We start from the raw sequence: 26570 nt of genomic DNA, 5'->3' as shown, positions 1-26570 counted from the left end.
AGCACTACTTCTGGGATATTTTTTCCTAATGTCTTCTCATCTCTCTACTCTCCACAGGTATTCCGTTCCATTCTTAGTTCCCTCCTGCAATTAAAAAGAGAAAGGACGAAAAATAAGAATCTCTACTTTCAGAAACCGAAGGAAGCTCTCAAAGGTCAAAGTTTGCCTTGGTGAAAAGGTCAGATGTTCCCAGTGGTCCTCGCCCAGGTCAATGACAGAGGTAGATCTTCTTCCTCTGGGAATCTCCCATGTTCCTTGATTGGACTATAATGAAATATCCCGAAGTGAGTCTGACAGATGATACCAAAGGGTGACAGAAAGGGGAAGGGAGCCACCTGCTAGACATTAGCAACCCAGATCTATCCACTTCCAAAAATACAAAGTCTCTATGTGGTTCCAAAGAAACCTGCAAAACAATCGGGTCCCCAAACTGCTCGTTGCAATTCACAGCAGCATCATTCTGCCACTCCTGACCCAAAGGGTCACACCCAGCAAGAGATCCAGTGTGTGAATCTTCTGTACACTCAATACGTAAGAACAGCAACAGCCAGAAGAGCCCACAGGACCCCAAAGCTGTCCAGCAAAAGCTGCCAAGCACTTGAGAGGTGCATCCTGTTGGGTCTTTGCTGTACCCTTGAAGAGGTGGTGGCCAAGAGTAGCCAAGCCCAGGGAGGAAATGCTGAGACTCTGGGGGATCAAGGCAGATGCGTCAGGACCTGCCAAATCACTGACCAACCCCACTTTGGGGGATCTGGTTCCTCACAACTGCATGATCCTCAGATAGTTGAAAACCTCTCACCGGCATGACTCAAAGATACACATTCTCCAAGCAGCTCTCAGTAGTACCAACATTTTGTCATTAGCATAAGGTGGAGGCCAAATCTAATCTGGCTTCATGTTCAACAAGTACTTTGTCCCCTGGAGCCCACAATCTGTCACATCAAGCTTTCTCCCATGCATATAAACACCATGCTACAGGGCCTTTACTTGTGCTGTTTCCTCCCCCGAGAATGTCTTTGCTTCCCTTGATTCTACCCCCCAACTCTTTATCAATCCAGGAAACTCCAACCCATCTCCGGTGATCCAGCTTCTCTCTCAAACTTGCACCCTCCTGGCCTCCCAGCCTGTGGCTATTTACAAAACTAACCACTTCCCCCTGAGTCTCTCAGCACTCCACACCTACGTGTATTATGGCACTTATTTATATCATAGTTGTGTGTTTGTATCATCTTCCCCACTAGATGTTGGCTTGTACTCACGATGTCTTATTCATCTCTGTACTCCAAGGCCTAGAACAATGCCTGCAATACAGAGTACCAGGATTTAACTCATATGAACTAGTTAAACCAGAGCCCGGGAAGGTGACTTGGCAACTATAATACATCAATGTGGAATATCACCTGACTCATAGCATAATCAATGTTAGCTGCAAACTCTGCCAAAGCAATTGAGAGAATCACAGGATTTTCACTCAGGGAGCATCTGGTCCAAGCTCCCTCTTGGTGCTGGGGCCAGGGATCCTAAGACTCATGCTTGAATATGTCTGGTGATGAGAAAATCACTACCTCATAAGGCAATCAATTCCAAAGAACATGCTGGATCACTGTAAACCACAGGTGACTTGAAACGCATGAATCCCATCCGGTCTGGATCTCTCTCCTCTGTGACCAAACTTTGCTGAGGACCAGGGCTAATCCATCTCAAAATCCCCAGTGCTTATCTCACCAAAGTGGAGCTAAAGTAGGCAACTCAAATAATTGTGCTGAAAATAGATTCCTAGTCTTGAGCTGAGCACTCTTTAAAAGAATGTATGGCATTATACCAATGTCAATTTCCTAATTCTGATTGTGTACTACAGATATATAAGATGTTATCATTGGGTAAAGGCTACATGAGTACTTTCTATACCACTTTTGCGACTTCTTATGAGTCAAACTATTTCAAAATAAAAAATTATGAAAAACAGATTGTATATACATACATATGTGTATATACATACATATATGCATGTATTTATATTATTTATTTATTTTAATTTTCTAAAAATTTATTTATTTTTATTTTTGGCTGCATTGGGTCTTCGTTGCTGCACGCGGGCTTTCTCTAGTTGCGGCTAGTGGGGGCTACTCTTCATTGTGCTGCGCGGGCTTCTCATTGCAGTGGCTTCTCGTTTCGGAGCACGGGCTCTAGGCACACGGGCTTCAGTAGTTGTGGCGCGTGGGCTCAGTAGTTGTGGCTCACGGGCTCAGTAGTTATGGCACATGGGCTTAGTTGCTCCGTGGCGTGTGGGATCTTCCCAGACCAGGGCTCGAATCCGTGTCCCCTGCACTGGCAGGTGGATTCTTAACCACAGAGCCACCAGGGAAGTCCCTAATTTATCTTTAATAATTATATATATATGTGTGTATAGAGAGAGACAGACAGACAGGCAGACATACAGAAAGAGAGAGAGAGATGGGAGCCGGGGTCACTGCCCTGCGGGTATGTGCCCATAATGGACCACTCTGGGCATGGACACATCGAGATTTTTTTGAGGCCCTTATCATCTATAAGAACCACTAAAAGATGTGACAAATGCCATTACCTCCATGGCCTTGTCCTCTCACCCACTCTTTTATACATCTCGAGACCAGAGCAGTCTGACCAGTTCATCTGCCAATCCCCTAACCCTACCCCACATCCACACCCCAGACACAGTATGAGGCAGGTCCCCGCTCCTTTTAACCAACCCAGCCTTTAACCAGCAGCCAAGGTTAACACTCCAGGCTCCCTAGGAAACCAGGAAGTAGGAAGTCAATAAAGGCACAAGAAGCACCAACCATGTGCTAAGCCCCCTCTGGGGTGCTCTGCACCAGTTCTCTCCCTTAATCCTCACTACAATCCCATGCTGAAACCATTCCACAGGATAGGAAAACTGAGGGACCCAGGAGGGAGGAAACGTGCCTCAGGTCACCAGGCCAGCGAGTGCAGAGACAGAAGTCAGACCCCAGCTGGGTCCGCACTCAGCGCTGGCTCACGGCAAGAGAACCACTCGCTGAGAGTCAGCAATGGCACCAGTCAGGTTTTCAGAAACCCAAGATCCAGCCTGCTTTGTGCCAACCCTTTAACTTCACAGATGCCTTGAATCCCAACACCCATTTCTACCCCTTTCTAGAGGTGGTGTTTTGGAATATTTGTTAATCCCATAGGCTTCTTTTAGCCCCTTTCTCCTCATTAAATCTAGGTGGGGATGGGTAGGGATGGGTGTGGCTGGAGAGCCAGGCCCTGGAATTTTGTTTTGGGCTCCAAGGCCCTTCAGTGAAAGCACCAGGGCCCCAGGCCAGCAAGATGTTTGCATGGTCGACATTCAACAGATGCCTGTTGAAGTAAACAGGCGAGTGTATCCATCTTGGTGAAGCATCACAATTTTTAAAAAGATACCCACTTATTCAGTGGCTGCTTCCTTTTGTCATAAATCAGTAATAATTTAATGATGGGGTGGAGAAGTGAGGATCACATTTTCTCCCATTAAGACCAGCAATCAATCAAGCCTGCAAACAGTTCAGCTAAATTTAGCATGAGATAGGGGCTTTCAGAAAGCCCTCCACATTGTGCGCGGCCACGAAAAATATAACAAAACAATGAAGTCACCACAGGATGGATGGAGGTCTATAAATGGTGGGGACCCTAGAGATTGGTACAAGGCCTGCCATACCTTTAAAGTGGTCTTATTGATGAAAAAAAACCTAGAGAAAAATCTCTAGATGTCAAATATCACTAAGTTCTTCTATCACTAAAACATGAAGCTAAAGAAGAGTATTTGTGTGAGTAGGGAAAAAAGGAATAGGAAAGTGTAAAGCCAAATTATTGAGAGAAAACTCACCTATGTTGTAGCAATATCTCCTAATCTTCAAGAGAAAAAAAAGTGTGGTCAAGTACATTTGGGAAACGCTGGCGATGCAAAAGGGGGAAAATGTATCCCCTTGTGTACCCTGGCTTAAAAAATTCTGGGAGGTCCTCCAATAAAGAAACATATCCAATGTTAAATACAGTATTTTCTGAAACTTATTTGAATATAGGCCTTTGTTTTGTTCTTGAACATAAAACCTGTTACCATCCTGTAAAAAATGCTTTGAGAAATGTTCTCATAAAGGATTAATATTCTTTAGGTTGTCGGTGTGATTTAAATAGGCACTTAGGTGTCATCAAAGACTGTTCCATAAAAATGATCAGTCTGTGTATTGCTGCTGACACGCAGGATGACAAAAAAACACCAGGAACTGTCAGAAAACGTGTGAGAGGCCAAGCCAAGCCCAGTGTCCTGGGCACAGAAAGCAGGACTTTCAGATGGCTGTGGTGGACTTGTGACCAAAGCTGACATGGGGGGGCGGGGCGCGGAACACAAGCGGCTGTCACATTGACCTAGCAAAGCCACAGATAGGAATTCGTCCTCCTGAACCTGATGGTCAGGTGCCGAAAGACGTTCACTGCAGCATGACAGCAACAGGGGAAATGAGGAAGAACTGAAAGATTCAATGGCAGGAGATGAGCAGGAAAAGTGCCAGCACATTCGGAATGGGGAAGTGGGATTCTCTACCCACAGACGTCCCGCCCTGAGGTAAGCCGTGTGGGCTGAGCACCACCTGTACCACAGTCCCCAGGAAGGGCTGGTTGAAAGTACACTGCTTCAGCCCAAGATTTGGTTACAACAACCCTAAATTCGGCAGGGGAGGCAGGGAGTTCTGGCTACCCTCTCTGAAGGCAAATGGAGAAGCTCTCACGTGACAGCTTTTCAAGCGATCAGGCCACATGGTCTGACAGGTATTCATCTACTTTTAATTACAATCAAAAAGAATATTTTTATTCACATCTGTTCCACAATATCTTGGACAACACACAGAAATCAACTCAAAATGGATCACTGACTTCAACGTAAAAGCTAACATGGTAAACTTACAGTTGAGTATCTTGGGCATATGTTCACCTTGGACCTAGTCCAGCTTCTTCTAACATTCTGGGAACATTTATTGAACAATTAGTCAATGTCAGTTTCCCTGCTTGGTGATGGCGATATGGTGAGAAATGAGACAGTCCCTGATGCCAAATCTTACAAGCTTTTAGGAGCTCTTTACGGCTTTGTCATTAATAAAATTATCCCAAACCTCTTTGAATCCATGTCTCTTTCCAACCAGGACTACCTTGGTTGTGACCTAAGTTCATGGACCCTTTTGGCTCATTAATTGATAGGTAAGGATACCCTGTGCTATAAGCTAACATGTTTCTTACCAAGTGGATGGGAAGAGGAACATCAAGCCCAAGAAAGTACAGGATGAAAGAGGAACAAATGTCAGATTCAGGAGATCCGCACGGATAAATGTCACTGTGCAAACCAGACCAACATGCACTGCCTTTTGGAAGAATAATCAAGCCAGCTGCAGTGCCAGGTGAGAGGATTAGATCAGCCAATTTGAGGGCCTGGCTAACAGGAAGAAATTATCACACCCATTGGACCTCCTTGTTACAGGCATCTTCCCTACACCGCTGTTGGGAAGGAGTAAAACTGGCTGGTTTGAATTTCTTCTCCTCTATTTTCCCTGACCCCTGGTTGGGGGATGGGTAAAAAGTCAGACACAGAGGAAGAAAGGAATAAAAACAAAGGATGGATATTTCACTGATGGAATAACAAACTGGAGACCCAAAGGAACTGAGGATGCTGAGCCCTGGAGGAAACAGGAAGTGGGGGTTGCAGGGACAGACCGACAGATGCCTATGGCTGCTCAGGGCAGAACTAGGGGGAGGGGCTCTGGCTCAGCACACGGAAGGACTTTGGGGTGATCCATACCTCCCAGCGCTGAGTGGGCTGCCAAGCACAGTGGAATCCTCCCACAACCAGGGTGGCCAGAGCCACAGGACACCTGAAGCAGCCCCCAGTGCCCTCTTCATGGCTCCCCGCTCTGAGAATAGGGGGCACCCCACCAGCAGAGCAACTGCAGAGGAGCTGAAGGAAGGCCAAAGCTGCCTTTCCCAGGCACTCCATACAGGTGGAGAGCAGAATTCACGGCTCACAGGAAATGCCTATCTCCTGACTGCAACCCGGGAAGCACTGAACCAGTAACAGTGCTCGCTGACTTCAGGAATCTTTTGTCCCCTCCAAAGCCTCTCGGGGTTAACGGGCCTGACAAGTGAGTCCCTGGAGGTTTGTGCTTGCGTCCGTGGGTGAGAAGCACAGACACAAGAAACGTGGGTCTCTGCAGCCCCTAGGATTTCTTCACCCACTCAATTAACCCCCCACCTCCAGGACGACCCCAGGAACCCCTAAGTGTCATCAGAAGCCAAGGAGAAGGTCTGATCAGCACGGGCTCACCAGCACTAACACCCCAGCCGAGAGCAATGATGCCATTGCTGGATGGTGATCTCTGTGCCTCCCACAAGGCTTTCTGAAATGCTGGAAAGATTCTGCAGACCCTCCTCACCGTGCTATGGACATATGGGCCCCAGCAACTCTAGTTTAGGAAATGCAGAAGCAGGCTTCCCAGTCCAAGTATGAAAACATCCTTTATAATACTGTTTCTCAGAACCACAGGTAATAGACCGTGTCCTTTTACTACCAGTTGATGAAGGACATGCGTTCACGTACTCATATACTCAGGCCCCTGCAGCCATCCCAGCGTCCCCAAAGTGATCAGGTTTGACTCTAACCACTGCGCACACTTCCCTAATGAGCACATAAAATGTGGCTAAGATACATAGTGGATTTCAAAGACCGAGCACCAGAAAGAACGTAAATAACTCACTAATAATACCTACATTGATTACATGTGGATAATATTTTGGATATACTGGGTTCAGTGTTATTAAAATTAATCTTACTTGTTTTCACTTGTTCAACATAGCAACTAGAAAATGTACAATTCCACATGTGGCCTGCAGTCCCTTTCTATTGGACAGAGCTGCTCTAGAGTTTCCACTCTGGGACAACTCCCCTTTCTTGATAGAAGTAGAGGAGGCACCACTGCCTCGGGGCCTGGGCGCCCCTCCACCTAATCGGCTTCTTGCACCCGGGCCAGCAGGCATCCCAGAGAGCGACAGGGCTGACTTTCTACATAGGGCGACTGCTCTGTGTCGTTTTCTTAGAGATGATATAGCCTTGAACTATTTCCTGAAACTGTCTGGGTCCCTCCCTCTCTCCCTCTGAGGCAGGTCCATTGATCTGGGAAGAGCATACATGCGGCTCCACAATCACCATATGCTGGGTCTTTGGTGATAAATAAAAAGCTAAATCACAAAGGACTAAAAAGAGGCAGGGAGAACACCTGCCTGGAAATTCCAACTCAGTCCATTTACAGAAGACTCTTACGTCTGTGTTTGCATATTTTCCATTGTGCGGAGCTTAGTACTTTATAAGCAAGGTCTCGTTTTAGCCTCACACCAACACTGTGGGGTAAACATCTGGGCCCTGCCTTCGCCCTGTACTACATTTACACCCAAGGACAGAGATTGTCCAGAAAGAATTCCTTGTTTGTTTATTTTTAAACAAACGACCCCAAAATGGTTATGGGGTGTGTGTGTGTGTGTGTGTGTGTGTGTGTGTTCATAAAGTCTCATCCACCAAATTCTTTCCAGGATCAGAAAAGTTTGATTCATTACATCAGGAAAAAAAAAAAATCTCTCCTTTGAAGTTCAATCCATTAACTCTACTCAGCCCTTGAAATGGACAATAAGAAATGACACTAAGAACCTAACCACATAACATTGTAAATTAAGTATACCTCAATGTAAAAAAAGTCTTCAAGTTGGAAACAAAAAAAGAGCCTAATCAGTCATTTGACAAGCATGGGGGCTGGTCCCATGAGGTGTGGCCCGGGTGACTATGCCAAGTGTCATGCGCTCCCGGCCCCAAGCAGCCAGTAGTTAACAGAGGAGGCTAAAAGCAAGTGTGAGAGCATTGTGGGCTGACGTGTGTCCTCCCAGAGTTCGTATGTTGAATCCCTGACCCCCATACCGCAGAATGGGACCAGGTTTGTAGAGAGGGTCATTACGCTAAAACGGGGTCTTTGGGGTGGGCCTAATCCAATAAGACTGGAGTCTTCATAAGAAGAGGAGATTAGGACACAGACAAGTACGGAGAGAAATCAGTGGGCGGACACCAGGAGAGGGTGGCCACCTACAAACAAGCCCAGGAGAGAGGCCTCAGGAGAAACCAACCCTGCTGACCTTGAAACCCACCTTGATCTCATACTTCCAGCCTCCAGAACTGTGAGAAGTAAACGTTGTTGTTCAAGCCACCTACTCTGTGGTCCTTTGTTATGACGGTCTGAGAAGAGTAAGACAGCAAGAAGTCACACCAGGGGGGAAAAGGCCCACAGCTGACCTGGGGGACGGGGAGGGAGGAGGGCAGGCAGAGGAGGATCAGGTGGTGGGCAGCCATTCTGCAGAAGGAGCCTTACTAAGCTGGACCTGGAGAGGAGGGAAGGTCTGCACAGGTGGAGGTGGTGGGAGGGGGCCAACAAGAGCAAAAGCAAGAAGCCTGGAAGGCCTGGGGCTGCCTGACTTGCCAAGTCATGGCTTTCAGAACAGATGCCCCAATAGATCAAGACTTCCTTGGAGGCAGGGCAGGGTCCACCGTTCTCCATCTCCCCAGGGCTCAGCATGGTGTCTGGCACACAGTGGGTGCTCCATAAATGCAGTGGCATACACAATTTCCCATCCAAACTGGAAGGCTTTGCAAGGGAAAGGGTAACTATTAATGACTGTGACTGGGACAACAGGTACACCCCAGGACTGCCCCAGGCACACCTGGGCAGAGGTCACCATAGCAGTGACGCATGCAGAAGTGAACTGAAAATAGTGACACGTGGGGTGAGGGGCAAAGCTGAGCACTGAGACAGTGCCCCAAAGGCAGGGGTGAAACCATTCTCAAAGGCCAGCCTGGGTGTTTTCATCTTCGTTACCCTGCACCCAGCAAAGCCTGCACCCAACACATGCTGGGAGGCTGAATGCATGAACCAGACTTCAAGATCCTAAAAAAGAGGATAAATGACATTTAGTTTTTTAAATAGTTGACGCCAAAGACAGACTGGGAAGACCAAAGAGCAGGAAAGAGAACCTCCATCGCCCCAGGCCCCCTGCCTGCTCTAGGCTCACCGGCCCACACCTGAGCTTTCCTCTGGCCACAGAGCACAGGCGATGTGGACGCATGTGTGCAGGAGCAGCTGTGAGTCAAGTTCTCCAACCAACATGGGAAACCAAGCACCCATTCACCCGGAGACAGGTCTCCCAGAGCCAGGGCTTTCTCTTCCTCAGATCGCCTTTTTAATAACAACTACAGTAACCATCACTTCTGGTGGGCCACGGTGCTAAGATGACATAATTTGCTCAAGGTCGGAGAACTATTTACTGCCAGATAGGATTCAAACCCAAGACTTTGCTGCTGACCAGTTGTGAGATCTTGAGTAAATTAAATGTTTTAAGTCTCATATTCGTCAACTCTAAAATGGGGTTTTATTTTACTTATATCCATTACATATCATTATAATACATATAATTTTATGTATATAGTATTCATAATTATATTTTTTGGGGTTCTTATAAGAACTAAATGTGCACGTAAAACACTGAGCACATAGTAAATGTTTAATAAAAGATAGCTATTATCACTGTTGTTGTTATTGCCTATAGTATTTTACTTACACAGTCCTAATGCATTTAGAAAAAGAAGCAATTTTCTGTCACCCTCTTCACACAAAACTTCTGGGATGCATATGGATAGATCTGTCCTTGGACCCACCATTATTCCAATTCTAATGTCACGAGGCCAGGTCTGTCTTGTGAGAAAACCCCAAAAGCCACCTGCAGGCAGCTGCTTGGAAGGAATGGGTTTCTTTGGTGCAGAGGCTTCCCTGGCTATCTATGAGTAAGAGAACCCTTTCTGCCGTCCACACTCACTACAACCAGCAAATTCCCCGTCCTCAAAAATAGAGGTCACTCAGGAGGCTGGTGCCCCACTACAACCCGCCCGGGAAAATAATGCACATGACCAGCATTTGCTCACAAATGCAGAAAGAACCTATGCAGTCTCTAAGTTGGTTTCTCATTCTCTGTTTGCCCCAATGGATGGGGCAAAAAAATTCATCATTATTCTGCTTAATAAGAGCTTGTACTTCAAGAAGCTCCTAGTCTTTGGGGAAGAAAAAGATTTCTGACTTTTTTGTTTGGGTCATGCCCAAAACACTCCAATGAAGTTAAACAGAAATGCTGAAAAAATCGTGCTCAGTAAGCTGACTGCTGACAACACAGTCCTTCAGGCAACAGGCAGTGAGGGAACATGGAAGAAATCACAGCCCGCACCAGCCCTTCTACAAGGGGCATGCCCTCTGTTCACAAGCATCAGTGTGAGCCCCAGGGTTGCACAAGGTCACAAGGAAGCCAGAGCATGATCATCAGAACCATGGTTCTACATCACCTGGAAAACTGCCAGACCATGGTCTTCATCCTTTGACTCTTTACCTGGAACTCTTGGTACCTACTTCTTCTAGCTCCTTGCTTCTCAAAGTGTGGTCCATGGACCAGCATCATTGGCATCACCAGGGAGCTCATCAGAAATTCACTCCAGACCTGCTGCCTAAGATCTGCTTTTAACGAGGTCCCCGGGTAACTGGTGTACACATTAAAGTTGGAGGAGCCCTTGTAAACTGACTCAGCGGCTTTGACTTGCTCTGTTCCAGGTGGAGAAGGAGGATGTTGGCTGAGAGAGTTGTTCTCTTTCCACATTTAATTCTTGTTTTCTCCATACTTTCTATTTTCTTTTCACCATCTGCTTCTAATCATTTTTTAAAAAATTCCCTGAACACCTATGAAATGAGTCTGGATCCATTCTAACACAGAGGCAGCCAGGGAGAATAACAGATTTCCGGGTTAAGGAGAAGGGAAAAGGGGCCCAGTGCTCATCAGATCCCTACTAGGAAGTCGGTATTCTTCCCATTGTCATCTGAGGAAGCTCAGAGACCCAGGTGAAGCACTTGCCTGAGACCCCGTGGCTGACCACAGATCAGATCAGCCCAGCCCAGCCCTCACCACCCAAGCGGGAAGTGTATACTTCATGTGGGTCACAAATATGAGTTGAAAAGGAATCTCTCCACCCAGTACTAGCAAGAGCATCGGGGTGGGGGGGGGCTTTACATTCTAAAAGGCAATTCTGTGATATGTCTCAAACCTTAAAATGTCCTCCCTCCTGACCCAGCAATTGTATCTCCATCCTCTATACTGCCACCTTTTACATAGTTTCAAGCCACAGAGAAGAAAATAGAAAACATCAGATGCAAGTTTGTAACACTCCTGAAATGATCAACTCAGGGTGAACCATCCAACTTTCTCAATTCTAATAGCGCTCCACTCCCCCCACTGTTATGGCCTATGGAAACATGTGTGTGCATGCAGATATGTGTGTGCAAGTGTGTGTGCGTGTGTGTGAATGCTCCAAAAGAACCCTGGAGAGAGAGACCATGTTCTATGGCATTCTTGAAACTCAGGTTTTAATCAATGTAAGTGCAAAATGAAACAGTCAGTTTGACTTCACCCCAGTTATTTGTTTCCACTTGGCTTGTGACATTTGATTTGTGTGACCAATGTCCTATGAAGACTCTGTGTTCTATTGTAGCAGAAATCTGCACTGTTCAATATGGTAGCCACTAGCCACATGCGGTTGTTTACATTTAAACTTTAATTAAAATTAAAGTAAAAATTCCTCAGTGGCACTCATTACATTTCAAGTTCTCAATAGTCATATGTGGTTAGTGGCCACCATATTGGACAATGCAGATATGGCACATGTCCAACATCACAGAACGTTCTACTGGAGAGCAAAGCTCTACACTGTTAGGGTTTGTAGTGTCCAGATGAAACTGACACTTCCCAACCTCCCTTAAAATATGGATGGTCAATGAGTTGTTAGTAGAAGTCATTGGAGACTCTTTAAAAGGGCCTCAGATCAGATGGCAAGAGCATTTCGCCCTTCCCCCTCTTCCTGCATGGAAAGAAGACACAGTGGTTGGAACTCAGCAGCCATCTTGGGACCAAGAGGAAAGGTACTCCTGGTGCTGGGTACCCACGGTCCCCTTTGCTTCCCTTCTCTCTCTCTCTCTCTCACTACCTTGGTGATCTCATCAAATCTCATGGCTTTAAACACTATCTTCTCATGACTCCCAAATTTATACTTATAACCCAGACCACTACTCAAACTGCAGACTCATATATACACATCTCCACTTCACCATCTAATAGGCCCCTCAAACTCAGTGTGTCTAAAACTGAACTCCAGATCTTCCTCTTAAAGCCTGGTCTACCTGCAAACTTTTTGTTGAGCTTTAATAAAAGTATTCAGTCATATAACCACCAGTGCAATCTTGCTAGAATATTTTCATCACCCCCAAAACTTCCCTCATGACTCTTTGCAGCCAATCATGGACGCCACCACCCAACCCCATCCCTGGCCTCTGGAAACCTCTGATCTGCTTTCTGTCTTTTGAGCTGGTCTTTTCCATAGAATCATAGTAGCAGCCTTTTGAGTCTGGCTTTCTTCACTTAGCATAATGCTTTAGAGATTCGCCCACGTTACTGTGCATATCTGCAGTTCATTCTTTGTTATTGCTGAGTAGTATTCCATTGCACAACCTTTCCAAAATCTGCTTACCTATTCTGCTATTGGGCATTTTAAAAGGAAAAAGGAAGCTGCACAGCAGTGAGCCACAGCATGCTGCTGTTTGTGTAAAACACAGCTTTGTGTATTCATCGACAAGCTCTTGGAAGACACACAAGAAACTGGAACCACAGATGCCTTTGGGAGAGAAATGGGGTGCTGAGAGATGTTCTTTCTTTCTATAACTTTTAGTACAGTTTTAAAAAAATATTTAACTATGTGCACATATTACCAATTTTTAAAAAATGTTTTAAGATGACCTCCTACATCTAAGGTCTGTATCCCCTTTTGTATCCAAACCTTACAACTTTTTTTTTGGCTATTTATTTGATTTATCAGGATGATTAAGAGATTTTATCAAGAGATTTAGCATTTTACTTTCCAGATAAAGAAGAAAACTTTGCTGTTTTCCTTTCTTCTCTTCCTCACACAGAGGTCTTCTTTACTCCAACTTAATCTTCCTTCCTTAACTGTTTCTTAAACAAGAAAATAAAAGCCTCCAGCACCTCTGAAAATTGGCATTCGATGGATCCAAACACTTTGCAAACTCATAGTCTATCATGTGACTGAAGCTGGCCCTAAGGCATTTTTTCGGATGTGAAAATGGAAAAAAAACCTACAACATCTGGGCAGAGCCCACGGCGTAACCTCCGAGACTGCCCGGTGGCCAGTGTGCTGCCCTCCCTTTGCCAGGCCAGGCCCTGCAGTAGCTTAAGGTTCCAATTCCCTTGAAGAATCCTCCAGCAACATAAGAGAACAGCCTCCTGAACATCTGCAGCTACTCAGAGAAGCCAACGGTGCTTTTATATACCCTCGTCTAGTGTGGAGTGGGTTTTTTTTTTTCCTTTTTACATTAATCCTGTTGTTGGCTCCCTTGACAATGTCTGACACGTGATTTCGCTCACCAGAGGTTATCTGGAGGCCTCTGCAGGGGATCATGGATCCTCACAGTTGGGAGTGAGGCAGCTGACCCCGTGCTCAGCCTCGCCTGGGCTTCTGCACTGTCCCTGTATAGGCTCAAAGCTGTCGCCCGCTTTCCCCACTCCTGAAGAGGCTCTCGCTTGGCCGTCAGACATAAGCACCTGACCTCACAAAGGGCTGGCTCTCTCAAGGGGCTGTGCAGGACTTGAAGATGGAGCAGTTACCATCCAGGTAAATACAGAGACCAGAAAACGATGGAGTGATGAGGGAACACGGCCACGCATCCAAAACCCTCCGCTCCATGACCTCCCAGCCGGAGGTCCAAGAGTGGTTAGAGGTCCCTGATCAGACGCTCCTGGTGACTCCACACTCCAGCCGACCCAATGAGTCACTTCAGCGCAGTTGGGTCTTGCAAGCATTTGTTTCATGCCTATCATTCCGAAAGCAGGAGTCAGGCAGCATGGAACAAGCTCTGAGCAGGCAGGAAGCTGATGGCAGCCTCCCCAGGGCCAAGGGCATCGGCTGGCTGAGGATGTTTAAGACCTGGTGACTGACTGAGCCTTGAAACACAGATAACCCTTCAGCAGGCAAGAGGGGGAAGGCACAGCCAATCAAAGCAGAATGTGTCCAGGCCCTAGGGCTTTCCAGACGGGGTTCATGGCATGGATTCCCACGGCACGTGGGCAGGGTTCTATAAAAGGACCCATACAGTTGGAAAGTTACTCCGCAGTCAATACCCATTTAGTCCTTCTGATTGCATCAGAGAAAAAGTTCAGTGTGGTGCCAGCATGTCTTTAATACTTCCCCAGCACTCTGTAACTTCCCCTTCTAACACACAGGAAGAGCGGGCTGCTTCTTCAGGGACTTCAGCAAAAAATGAAGCCCAGTTAGAATTCAACAACACTGTTGTGTCTTCAGTGTATTTTTGTTTACAGTTACTTTCTCTTTTGGCAGGCAATAATTGGTGTTCCACTTACACGAGTGTACAAAGTTTCTGCTTTAAATTATTTTCAGGCAAAAGGACGATTGAAAGAAAAAAATAGGAAATAAAATACCGCAGATGGTGCACGTTTGAGACCAAAAAATGCAAAAACCATGCAGGTGGTACGTGGTTGCACAAGGATATGACAAAACCTGGGCCTCTGGTGACTCAAGTGCCAGAGGTGCTGGGTGAGCACAAGAACTAAGACTGGGAAGCACGAGGGACACGTTCCAGGAGTAAAGGGGTCAGTCCACCTTGGCAAGAGCCCAGGGCACATGCGATGTGATGCAGAAATGCGGCTGGACAGGTAAACTGCGGCCAAGTTGTGGAGAGCCCTGAGGCTGAGGGGAGGTGTGTGGGCTTTCACCTGTGACCGTGGGGACCCACAGAGGTTTCTAGGCCACTTCACTAGTAGAAGGGGGCCCATCCCCCAAACTGGGGCTTGTGTACTCTGAGGGAGAGAGCCCAAGGAAGCAGCAAAAACTGCCTCAGCTCTGCTGACCAAGTGAGGCCTTGAGAGTGGACCCACACCCCCAGGAGGATGCAGTGTATCATAAAATTAGGTACACCTCGGAGGCCCCACCAGGGCTGTGAAAGGAACAAGATGGGACAACGCAGCCAGCCTGGAAGGCAGGTGTCAGCCAGAGCAGTTTTCTATGATAGAGATACTTACCACCATATATGGAATGAAAACTTCGGGGAAAAAGGAAGAAGGGAAAAAAAGATTGGAATGGGCTTAAAGAAAAAAAGGAAAAAAATACCTAAAGATAGCCTAAACAAAACACACCCAGCGCCTAGCGCCTGCCTCCCTGCCTGTGTGCCACATGGCGTGTGATAAGCAAGAACGCTTTTCTCTCTCTTCCTTCACTGTCTATAAAGCCCAGCGCCAGCCCCATCGAGAAGGCTGCGCTGTGCTCTCACGCCCTGCCGCCCTGATGAGCAGCTCCCAGCCCCCGGCCCCACTCCAGGAGGTGGCCAGGCTGCCACTCCGTGCCCGCAGCATTGCTGTCTGCCTCGGCCACACAAGGGCCACTGCCTTCACAGCTGTTTTCCCACAACTGGAGAAACCACAGGCCAGGCCAGCTGGGCCACATCGCGAACAGCCAGCCGGCCCATTAGCATTCACCTTCACTGGCTCCCTCTGCCAGTCCCCAGGGTCCTCTGCTATGACACAGACAACGCCTGGTAGAAAAAAACTTCCCACACGACTATAAATTATCATCCACCTTGAGCGTCTCCTGAACCATAAAGGCATCAGAGGCTTGTGACTTCCTGATGGATCCCACCACCCCGGTCTCCTTGCATGAGAAAATGGCCAAGCAATAACTATATCCAAATTTTTCTAGGTCCAAGAAGTCCTGCTGAAGCCCTGCTCTCTTGCTCCTCCTTAAAATGACCCAAAAAATCCCATAACGGTGTGTGCTTGCTCTCTGCTTCTGAGCCCTGCCTTCATCCTCCAAATTCTTCTGACCCCCATCCAATGTCTCTCCTTGTCAGCAGTGTTTTGATTGATGGGAGAAGTGCCGCTTGTGGGATGGAAGGATATCGGTCAGGGTGACCCTTCCAACTGGATGCCCAGCTAAATGTGAATTTCAGATAAACGACAAATAAATTTTTTAAAAATTCTTTTAGGATAAGTAAATGCACTATTTAGGACATACTTATACTAAAAAAAGAAATTGATTTGTTGTTTACCTGAAAATTCAGCTTTAACTGGAAATCTAATATTTTTATTTGCTAAGTCTGGCAACCCTAGATATTAGGACATTGCAGGACCAACAGCCTGGGGCAGCTCTGCTCTTCCCCAGTTAATCCTCAGAAGCCACCACAGAAACAGCCCTGCCTCCGGCCTGCACCTCATTATTGCTGTTTTCTGAGTGTATTTTGCAAAGCCCTGCAGGCTCTGTGTGGCCCTATCTCACAGCCAAGACCCCTGGTAGCTACATGGGAAGGGGTAACCTCTCAGTCAAAGCAAGAAGTCGCAAGAGCCCAGAAGGAAAGTATTTGTGGAAGAGACCAGCATAAAGAAAGCCAAGGGAAGGGCTTTCCTGGTGGCACAGTGGTTAAGAATCCGCCTGCCAATGCAAGGGACATGGGTTCAAGCCCTGGTCGGGGAAGATCCCACATGCCGCGGAGCAACTAAGCCCGTGCGCCACAACTACTGAGTCTGCACTCTAGAGCTCAAGAGCCACAACTACTGAGCCCTCATGCTACAACTACTGAAGCCCATGCTCCTAGAGCCCGTGCTCTGCAACAAGAGAAGCCACCACAATGAGAAGCCCATGCACTGCAACGAAGAGTAGCCCCCGCTCGCCGCAACCAGAGAAAGCCCGCGTGCAGCAACAAAGACACAACACAGTCAAAATTAAAATAAATTAATTTTTAAAAAAAAGAGAAAAGAAACCCAAGGGAAGACGCTCCACCTCCAGGAAGTGTGGAGACGCCAAGTGCAGGCACTTGAAGGCCTGGCAGTGTTTGACATGACGGCCTCATACCCCCAAGGGTGCTCACGAGCCAACATCATCTAAGACCCAGAGAGGTGGGTGGCTTGTTGGCTTAACAGGAGCATGAATTGCTTTATAAATGGCCTTCACTGCCGAGGCCTGAGGGCAGCTGGTCTGGGCAGGCCCCTGCATGCATCCTGGCAGGAGACAGAGCCCAGCCCCACTGAAAAGCATCGCAGGGGCATGGACTCAGGCTCTGGGCCAAAGTGCCATGGATGTGTGGGGCATTTCTCTATCTACAACCCAGAAGCATGCAGAAACAGCTGTTATTCTCCTGCTCTGGCACTAACAACACAATAATAGAAGGACACTTCATCTCCAATCCGCAGTCTATTTTTGCTCTCATCCAAAAAGCCACTGGTTATTAATAATGGTTGAACTACATGTAATCATTTTTGTAAGTCAAGAATGTTAGAATATTGGCAATTACGTATGGTCCAACTGAATAATAATGCTGAGTGCCTGCTGTGTGGCAGACTCCATGCAAGGTCCTTTAAGTATATCCATCATGTAATGTTTAATTCTACAACCACCTTTTAAGGTAACTATTTTAGAGATGCAGAAACTAAGACACAGAGAAGTCAAAATTCTCATCCAACTGGACACAAACCGGGTCTGTGTGACTCCAAAACCCACATTCATCTTACCCATCATGTGGCTTGGGTCATGGGGGTCCTTCCACCTCCTTTGCTGTCTCTGCCTGGGGGTAGTGGCTGGCTGTTCCTGCAGCAATGGGCACCAGACTCCCAACCTGACAGGACCTGCCTACACAGGGGCCTCTCTGTAACTAATTGAAGCCTGGCCTCCTGAATTAGCAGCAAAGTGTATTTAACAAATAATTTCAGTAGAAGAAAAACATTTTGAAAGTTTATTTAATTGAGGGGGAAAGGGACCATAAAATGCACTCCTAAAATAAACAGGAAGTAATCAAGAGAGAACAATCAAACCAGTCGTAAAACACCTTAACCTTGACTATGAGCTAATATGTAGTGAATCACCGAGAAAGGTATCAGGCACAGTGTGATCCAGCACCACTGCTGACTCAGAGGCATGTGCTTCTGTGTCTCTCCTCTGAGAATACTACTGAGCCTCACAGAGGGGAGAGGACAAAAAACATCCCAAAAGAACAAGGCAAGGCCAGAGAGCACTGCTGGTCTCCTGGCCCACCATCACCCCCCTCAGAGGCTAAGACCAGCACAGTAAGATCAATAAAGAGCTGCCCAACTCCAACTTTAAAAGAAGAAACGAATGTTCTCCTCCTTGTAAAATAAAATTTTGAAAGTCAGAGTATACGTAATGCACAATAAAAGTTTCCACCAGTTCCAAATGAACATCTGTAGAGATCAAAGTTTGAGGATAAAAAGAACTGACCTTCACATGGGCCACGTAATGATGACACGTCGCCTCCAAATGGACCAGCTGCAGCTTCTCTGAGACCTGACCCACGGACTCTCCCAGCAACACAAAGTAGACCCTGGGCAACTGGCTCTTTTCTTTTTTGGCCACATCAGCCGTCAGAACGTAATTCAGGCCTGCCAATGAATAAGGTCAAAACATCAGCGAGGATAGACACAGTGACAAGGCCCCTTCCAGACCCCCTCAGAGGATCACAAGCACCCTTCAGACAATACCTAGCCCCCTGCTGCACAGAGGACTGATGGCAGGCAGCCCCGATCAACACCATCTCAGAGAGAAACATACAGCCAGGCACCCTCAGAATCCAGAGACACCGGGACAGCCCTGTCTTCCTGGGGATGCTCTGGGCATCACACTTCACAGCTCCCCACAATTTAAACCTCACGAGTTATCATCTGAGCCACCAATATACACATCAATGGTTAGCTGTACCCAACACAATTAGTGTCCTGAAAGGCAGGACAATTACAAGGAATATTACAAGAAGCTGCTGAAACCACCAAGGCTGTGTGGAATACTGACTCCCATAAAGAAACAGGACATATGCCCCACACGAGGGAAGAATCACCCAATAATTCTGACTCGTTGCACAGCTGTTGCGTCGGGCTCTATAACTGCTACATCTACTGGACCGTAGCCATCCGTGGTCCACTGAGCTGGGCACTGTGCAGGCATGGGAGACACATCAAAGAACAACGAGGGCAAACCCCTGCCCTCATGGAGATTTCACTCAGGGAAACACAGGGGTGGCTGAAGCTGACTTCATTCCCAGGCCGCCATACAGTGACCAGTTTTATGGTGCCTATCAGTTCGACAAAACCATGACCACTGTGGGGTCTGTACTGGGGTGCATCCCCAAAAAGGAAACCTCATCACCTTGTGCCTCAAGGTGTAATGCCAGATGGCAGAACCTACTGTGACACAATGTGGGACTTTAAAAAATGGTCACAATAGAGAACACACATTGGATAAATAAACCCAAAGGGTTTCGCCTCCATTATTTCAGAGTCTGTCAGTAAGTATGGGACAATGTGTTTTATTAGGTAAATATGGCTTTGGTATTAACAGACCCATTTCATTGCTTTTCTGTCCCACAGAACACTGTTTCAGAGGTCAGCCCCTCCATAACACTTTTTTACGTAACACTATCTCTTAGCTGCTTTGTGGATTCAGGGGAACGTGGTATTTTTAAAGTGAGAGAAAAGGAGCTTCTGTCCCTAAAATGACCAGATGAGACTGCTGAGCAGTGGGAAAGCGGATGACCCAGCCCCTGACCTGGCTCCACACACCAGCCTCCTAGAAGCTGGGCTCTTGCACCAAAAAAAAATCAGCCTAATGCCTCCTGGCATTTAAGTATGTGAAGCTGGGGCCATGGGGATGGCTCTGGCTTTTAATAACATCAAAGGGATCAGCCACTAGGGGAGGTACGAAGGAGGAAAGTGACCTGGATTGGCATTCTGTAGCTGCCACAGGGTATATTTTTGATGCATTTAATGGTTTTCCTGGGCCTCTGCCATCTCAGGGGCCTTGCCAGGCCAAGCTGGCAGATTCCTGGTCAGCAAGGGCAGGTTTGCTCCAGCTTGTTCATTTCAGCAAACAGCTGATTTCCAAGGCAAGGCTAGATCACCAGGAGGTACCTGCAACCTGGATGATCCCAGGAGATATTTTTGGGAAGAGAAGAAACCACACGGGAAAGTACTTCGACAGAGAAAACACAGGAACCTGTACAAGATTTACATACCCGCTCTGATGGCGACAGTGCAGGAAATGGGGTAGACTCGTAGAATGTCAAACCTTTTGGGCGAGCCTAGGGACCATCTAGATCAAGACCCTCATTTTTCAGATGAGGAACTGATGGCACAAGAGGGAACAAGACTTGCTGCAGGCCAGAGAGCGGAATCTGGAACTCTGCTCATCTCCAGTGTTGGGCTATTCCTACCATACTGGTTCTTGATGCATTTTTTATATTATCAGACAAAAAACTCACATTCTTGGAATGCACAGACAGCAGAATCAAATAAGTATAGAGAGCTGGAGCTGAACTTTGGCTAATTTACTTTCTCCTAATCACAATTTCCCTAAGCAACAGCCAAACAATAAGAAAGAATGTGTACAACATAAATGAAGTGAGTTTCCAAGTTCCATTTAGCAGGATCAGGACTGGAGATGGGTGTTACTGGAAGATGAGCCAGAACACCTTGGTAGGGTAACCAATGTGGTGGCAGCAGCTGCTGAGTGGGGTCCCCGCTACAGCCCCCCACCTGGCCGTCCTCCCAGGTGAGAGAGCTACGGCCGCCCTCCACTGGGTGGGCATGAAGGGTGACCAAGGAGAGAACAGAGGGTTTGAACCATCTCGTCAGCAATGAATGGCTGAGCCCAGAGAAAGCCTGGGTGGAAATGAACACAGGAAGACAGAGCAGATAGCATCAGGGCCCCACCCACATCCTCTTGGCTTTTACCATTTCCCTGCTGTCCAGCCCAACTTCCAACTGCCGGCACCTGCATTCCCTTTCCCAAGGGCTTTGGTGGGCATGGCACCCATCCATGGGCATGGCAGGCCAGGAGCGCCAAGGACTAAAGCCCCTGGGGCGGCCCTCAGGAAAGCATGACCCCAGCTCCCTGGTCCTTTGGGTGGGGTAACCGTGAGGTGTGTTCCACACTGGCTCCCAGACTTCCCCAGCAGGATTCTGCTCCCGCCGCCCTGTTACAGTGGTAACTTGTTTAATAACACACCTTCTATCCAGCTGCTGTGATGGTTTCTAGTCAACTTGACTAAGCCACGGTATCCAGATATTTGGTCAAACACCCATCAGGATGTTACGATGAAGGTATTTTTTAGATGGGATTGACATTTAAATCAGTAGACTTTGAATAAAGCAGATTACCCTCCAGAATGCAGGTGGGCCTCACCCCATCAGTTGAGGGCCTTAAAACAAAAAGACCAAGGTCCCCCCAAAAAAGAAGGAGTGCTGCTTCCAGACTGCCTCTGAGCTATAATATCCATATACACACACCCGCTTGGTTCTGTTTCTCTGGTGAACCCTGACTAATACAGCTGCCTTCCCTTCCTATCTCATGGTCCTGTTTTCCTACTGGTGTTTCCTGGGATCCCCTCCTGAATCAACAATGTGCACTCAAATCCTTGACACAGGCTCTGCTTCTGCAAGAATCTGCATTAAAATGGGGCAAGTCCAGAAAACAGAATGAATTCGACCCTCCATATGTGCCAAGAACTGTGCAGATACTTTACAAACAAACATCAAGCTTAGTTCTCCAAAACCCCATCTCACTGCAGAATTGTTGGTCCAATAGATTCTTCTTGCAACTCAAGGGAGGGGAGAAACAGCTGAGTTACTAATGCCAAGCTGAGGACCACAACTGCTGCTCTGCTATGGGCAGAGGGTACACATGCCAACATGCTCACCTACCAGATATTTCTAAAACACGAAAGCGTACAATCAGACAGACCAAATTACCCAATTCACCAAGTGCAATCATTTTGGAAACATTTCCCCTTTTGAACTGCCTACTCAGTGCTTCTCCTTGATTTAAAATTTATTTTGGCATTTTAAATTACACAAAAAGAAGTCAGCACCTTAGCAAAATCTCTCTTCTAGAACAAAACCAGAGACCCAAGATGGGAAACCCAGCCTGAGTGAGGAGGTAGCTGCCGGAGTGGCAAGAAGTGTGGACCACCCTAAATCCCTGAGCTCGCTGCTAACAGTTTTGATCAGCCCCCACCCCAAGTGTGTCTAAAAGGGAGCCCCGCCTAAGAAGCAGAGGAGATGCCGGAGAAGCAGCCTGACAGCCCCTTGGCTCGGCGGCCCACCCCGTGGGAGCATGGGAGCAACAGGCTGGTGGAGTTGCTAGCGACCGCCCCCAGCCCAGTCAGCCGGGGCCAGGGAGGTGCTGGTTCTGATTAGGGCCTGCTCCAACAGCGCACTTCACATCCTCAGCTCTCCTTCTGGCAGCTTGTGTCCCTGCCATGTTGAATGATGTCATCTTGATGGAAAAGCTGATCAGCCCAGAGTCATGCTTCCAGCCTCCTCCTTTCCCTGCCCCCCAGCTGGTTCCCCAGGGCCCCCCACACCGGCCCGGGCCAGCATTGAGCCAGCTGTCTTGCATCAGCACGGCTCTGGTCGCTCCCAGAGAGTTTTGATTCATTCCCATTCTCCATCAGAACATGATTTCAGCTGTGAAATTCTACTAATAAATCCTCCTTCGACTTACTCTGAGCTTCCCTCGGAGTTTTCCAGGAGAGGGGAAAAAAGGCTATTTCCACTTACCTAACTTCTCTCGCCCTCCCCCAAAGGAATGAGGTGGTAATTAGAATAGGTTCCCCCTCTCCTCATAGAACATGGATTTGCCTCATTATCCCATCTCCATGCTTCTCGAGAGACCAGAAGGAGCTCAGGGAATGTTCTCTGTGTGCAAATGCTCTCTGGAGTAGAAACGCACCCCTAGGACCAGAGGAAGGGTCTGGGGAAAGCTTGCTGGTGTCAGACTTATTTCTGCCACTGGCTTGCATGACCTTGGTGCCATTTCTCAGGACCTGGGCTCTACTGCTTGTCCAGGGGTAGGGCAGGCCCCCTGCTCACTCACAGCTTCGCCAGGCTATACGAGAGCCACGGCAACATGAGGGAGCTGGGTCACAGCACAGAACACAACCACTTAGGGCTCAGCCCTGCCTGGTTTCTATTTAGTGCTCCGGGGAGAGTCCAGAATTGCCAGCTTGAGTCTCAGCCTCCAAGGACTGACAAGTGCATTAAGGTTTCAGCCTGACCGGCAAGTAGGTACAGGCCCAGCCCGCGGGTAAGGGGCAGAGGCCTCTCAGGCGTGGCCTTCACCTGCCTTGCTTATGGCAGCCAGGAGGCCCCCAGGAGCCACACGCTGCTCCCCAGGCCAAGAATGAAGATTAATAAGACTTGAGATGAGCCGAACTCTTGTTTTAAATGGCTTGATGAAATCCGTTATAAATGTGTTCTGGGGGCTGAGTTGGGCACTGTGTCTGCACACCAGGACGGAGCACAGGGCTGGCCACACACGCTCCATGGGGGCAAGGACCTTGCCTGGCCTGTTCCATGCTCTGTGCCCAACACTGGGCACAGAGTCTGGCACCTTTCAGAACCTCATAACTATCTGTTGATTGAATGAGCCAACAGGAGTTTCAGTGACTCCCTGTGACGGATTTAAGATGCTGCTGCTCTGCTCGGCTGGGACTCTGCAAACCTCACTTCTGCCTTGCCAGTGGCTCTCTGTGAGGCCCTGCAGAGATGGAGAGCTTGAGGGAGGCTGCAAGGCTGGAGGAGGGGAAGGGGCTTCCCATGAGCTTAACCCAGCGACATTTTTCCATGGTGGCCGCCTCCAACAGCAGTTAATTCTCATTTCATTTTTCCCCCACACCTCAGAGCCAGCCTCACTGCACCCCTCTGAGGTACCAGCAGCACCAGCCAGTGTCCCCTCCTCTGAGGTTTAGATGCCAGGTCCTCAAGGTCGCTTCTCCAAGCTTCTAGGTTCTGATGACCCCAAGGAAGTGGTCCACCACATGTATAACCTTTTCCCTTTGTTCCCCTTGACCAGAGGTTCTCAAACCTAAGCCAGCTGCAGGCTTGTTAAAACACATTTTGCGGGCTTCCCTGGTGGTGCAGTGGTTAAGAATCTGCCTGCTAATGCAGGGGACACGGGTTCGAGCCCTGGTCCGGGAAGATCCCACATGCCACAGAGCAACAAAGCCCGTGAGCCACAACTACTGAGCCTGTGCTCTAGAGCCCGTGAGCCACAACTGCTGAAGGCTGCGCGCCTAGAGCCTGTGCTCCACAACAAGAGAAGCCACCGCAATGAGAAACCTGTGCACCTCAACAAAGAGTAGCCCCTGCTCGCCACAACTAGAGAAAGCCCGCACGCAGCAACAAAGACCAAACTCAGCCAATAAATAAATAAATAAATACATTTATATATATATATAAAAATTCCTTTAAAACACGTTTTGCTGGACCCCACCCTCAGAGTTTCCGAATCAGGCAGAATTCACATGTCTAACAAGATTCCATGTACTGCTGTGGCGGCCGGTCTGGGAACCACCTTTGAGATCCCTGGTGCACACCTAGAAGTGGTGGCTGCTTCCTGCAGTTACTTCCGGGTCCTCCATGACCTGCTTAACTGATTCCAAACGTTAAACGCTCTCTGTTAAAATAACTGGTGTGGTTTCCGTCTTCCTGAATGGACCCTGCCAAGCTGTCACTGGCGCCAAGGCAGAGTCACCCCTGTAAAGAACCTCTGTAGTTCCCACGGCATTGCCAGAAGCCACAGCAGCCCCTCTAGTGGCTTGGGTCATCAGCTGGCCCTGAATGTTCTGTGACCAAGTGGGAGCTTTGGTTTTTTCATTACCAACGCAGAAAATGAAGAGGCAAAAGGAGTCCCTTCTCTGTGTGTATGCTTCAGCCCCATCAGGTCCCAAGGGAGAGAAAAAACCAAAGAGATGACTATAACGTCAACCGCTTATGGCCCCCCAAGACATCCCCAGGGTGGTCCCACAGCTGAAGATGCCAGCAGATATATGCCACTTCTGACAACTGTTCAGAAGTACCTAGCACACAACCGGCGCCTCTTTATTGCACTGCCCAGGCTGTCTTGCCCAAATTCAGCCGTTCTGCTGACAGACTCAGCTCTGGATATGCAGACACTGAGAGGTGCCTGGAAGATGCCCACTTGCCAAGCACGCCATGCCAAAACCACCACTAACATGCTCTTGTGCAGCTGCCAGCAGTGAGAGCGAGGAAGGCTCGTAACTGGAGTTCCAGCCCTGGAACTCTCTCCCAACGCAGAGGCCTGAGTGATGACACTGAGCTGGCCAGCACTGGCTGCTGGGCCTGGAGGAGAGAGGAGGATGTCTGTGTGCTGAAGGTGCTCCCATCCTTACTGCATATGGAAACGGGGGACCTGATCTTCCCAGTGGTACAGAACCAAGGGGCTGCTTCTATGCTGCACTCCGCCCACATCTGGATCCACCCGGCTACTTTGCCTCCACCTGATTCCTCATCACACCATCATGACTTCCCATCATTCCCTCCTCAAACCCTCTGTGTTCCCCTGCCAGCTTATTTTGCAGCAAATTGCTACATTTTTCCCTTTACTGCGAAGACTGAGATATAGCTCATTTCCCTGAATGGCAGGGGAAGGGACAGAAAATGCGAGGGATAGAAAATTTCCTGCTTTGCCCTACAAATACCCAAAGTCTCCAGTTATCCTCTTCACGCCTGACTCTTAAATAAATGTGGGCAAACATCCCCTTAGACTGTCAAGGGATGTCTAATTTCATCAATGAACCCATGTGGCAGATGGAGGGTAAGGAAGTAACCTGCACTGGGGCAGGTGCTCCTGCTCAACATTCCACACCCTAAGGTGGACATTAGCCAGGTTGCTGCCCATGAAGGCAATACTGGATGTCATCCGACAGCCTGTCTCTTCCATCATACCCCAGCACTGAAGGGCCATTGCTAGCCTGGACCTTAATTATAATTCTGCCTGGAGGTCAATGAAAGGGGCCCCAATGACTGGAGTCAAGGAAAGGGTCCCCGATGACCAGGGTCAATGAAAGGGGCCCCGGTGACTGGGGTCAATGACTGGGGTTCCAGAAGGATCCACTTGTGGGGGGCAGCATGAGGAGAAACCCACATCTCCTCCTGGCTCAGCCCCTGAACCTACAAATCAGAGTTTGCTCTCCCACTGATCTCATATGCTCTGAAATCACTCTTGTTCAAAACTTGCATCTTGGGGCTTCCCTGGTGGCGCAGTGGTGGAGAATCTGCCTGCCAATGTAGGGGACACGGGTTCGAGCCCTGGTCTGGGAAGATCCCACATGCCGCGGAGCAACTGGGCCCGTGAGCCACAATTACTGAGCCTGTGCGTCTGGAGCCTGTGCTCCACAACAAGAGAGGCCGCGATAGTGAGAGGCCCGCGCACCACGATGAAGAGTGGCCCCTGCTTGCCACAACTAGAGAAAGCCCTCACACAGAAACGAAGACCCAACACAGCCATAAATTAATTAATTAATTAATTAAAAAAAAAAAAAAAA

At 48.2% G+C, this 26570-nt stretch overlaps 1 protein-coding gene across 1 annotated transcript in view; it reads right to left on the bottom strand.

The window, feature by feature from the left end:
- ITGA9 (integrin subunit alpha 9) overlaps nucleotides 1-26570 on the bottom strand; it is a 345733-nt gene that overhangs the window by 242359 nt on the left and 76804 nt on the right. Inside the window, exon 15 of the mRNA XM_061196493.1 lies at nucleotides 18452-18612. Coding sequence (XP_061052476.1) covers nucleotides 18452-18612 — 161 coding nt within the window. The remainder of the gene's footprint in view (nucleotides 1-18451; nucleotides 18613-26570) is intronic.

The sequence above is a fragment of the Eubalaena glacialis genome, chromosome 7 (genome assembly GCF_028564815.1).
Source record: "Eubalaena glacialis isolate mEubGla1 chromosome 7, mEubGla1.1.hap2.+ XY, whole genome shotgun sequence".
Classification (NCBI taxonomy): domain Eukaryota; kingdom Metazoa; phylum Chordata; class Mammalia; order Artiodactyla; family Balaenidae; genus Eubalaena; species Eubalaena glacialis.
Note: the sequence above shows the minus strand (reverse complement) of the source record. Positions and strands in the feature narration are given on the sequence as shown.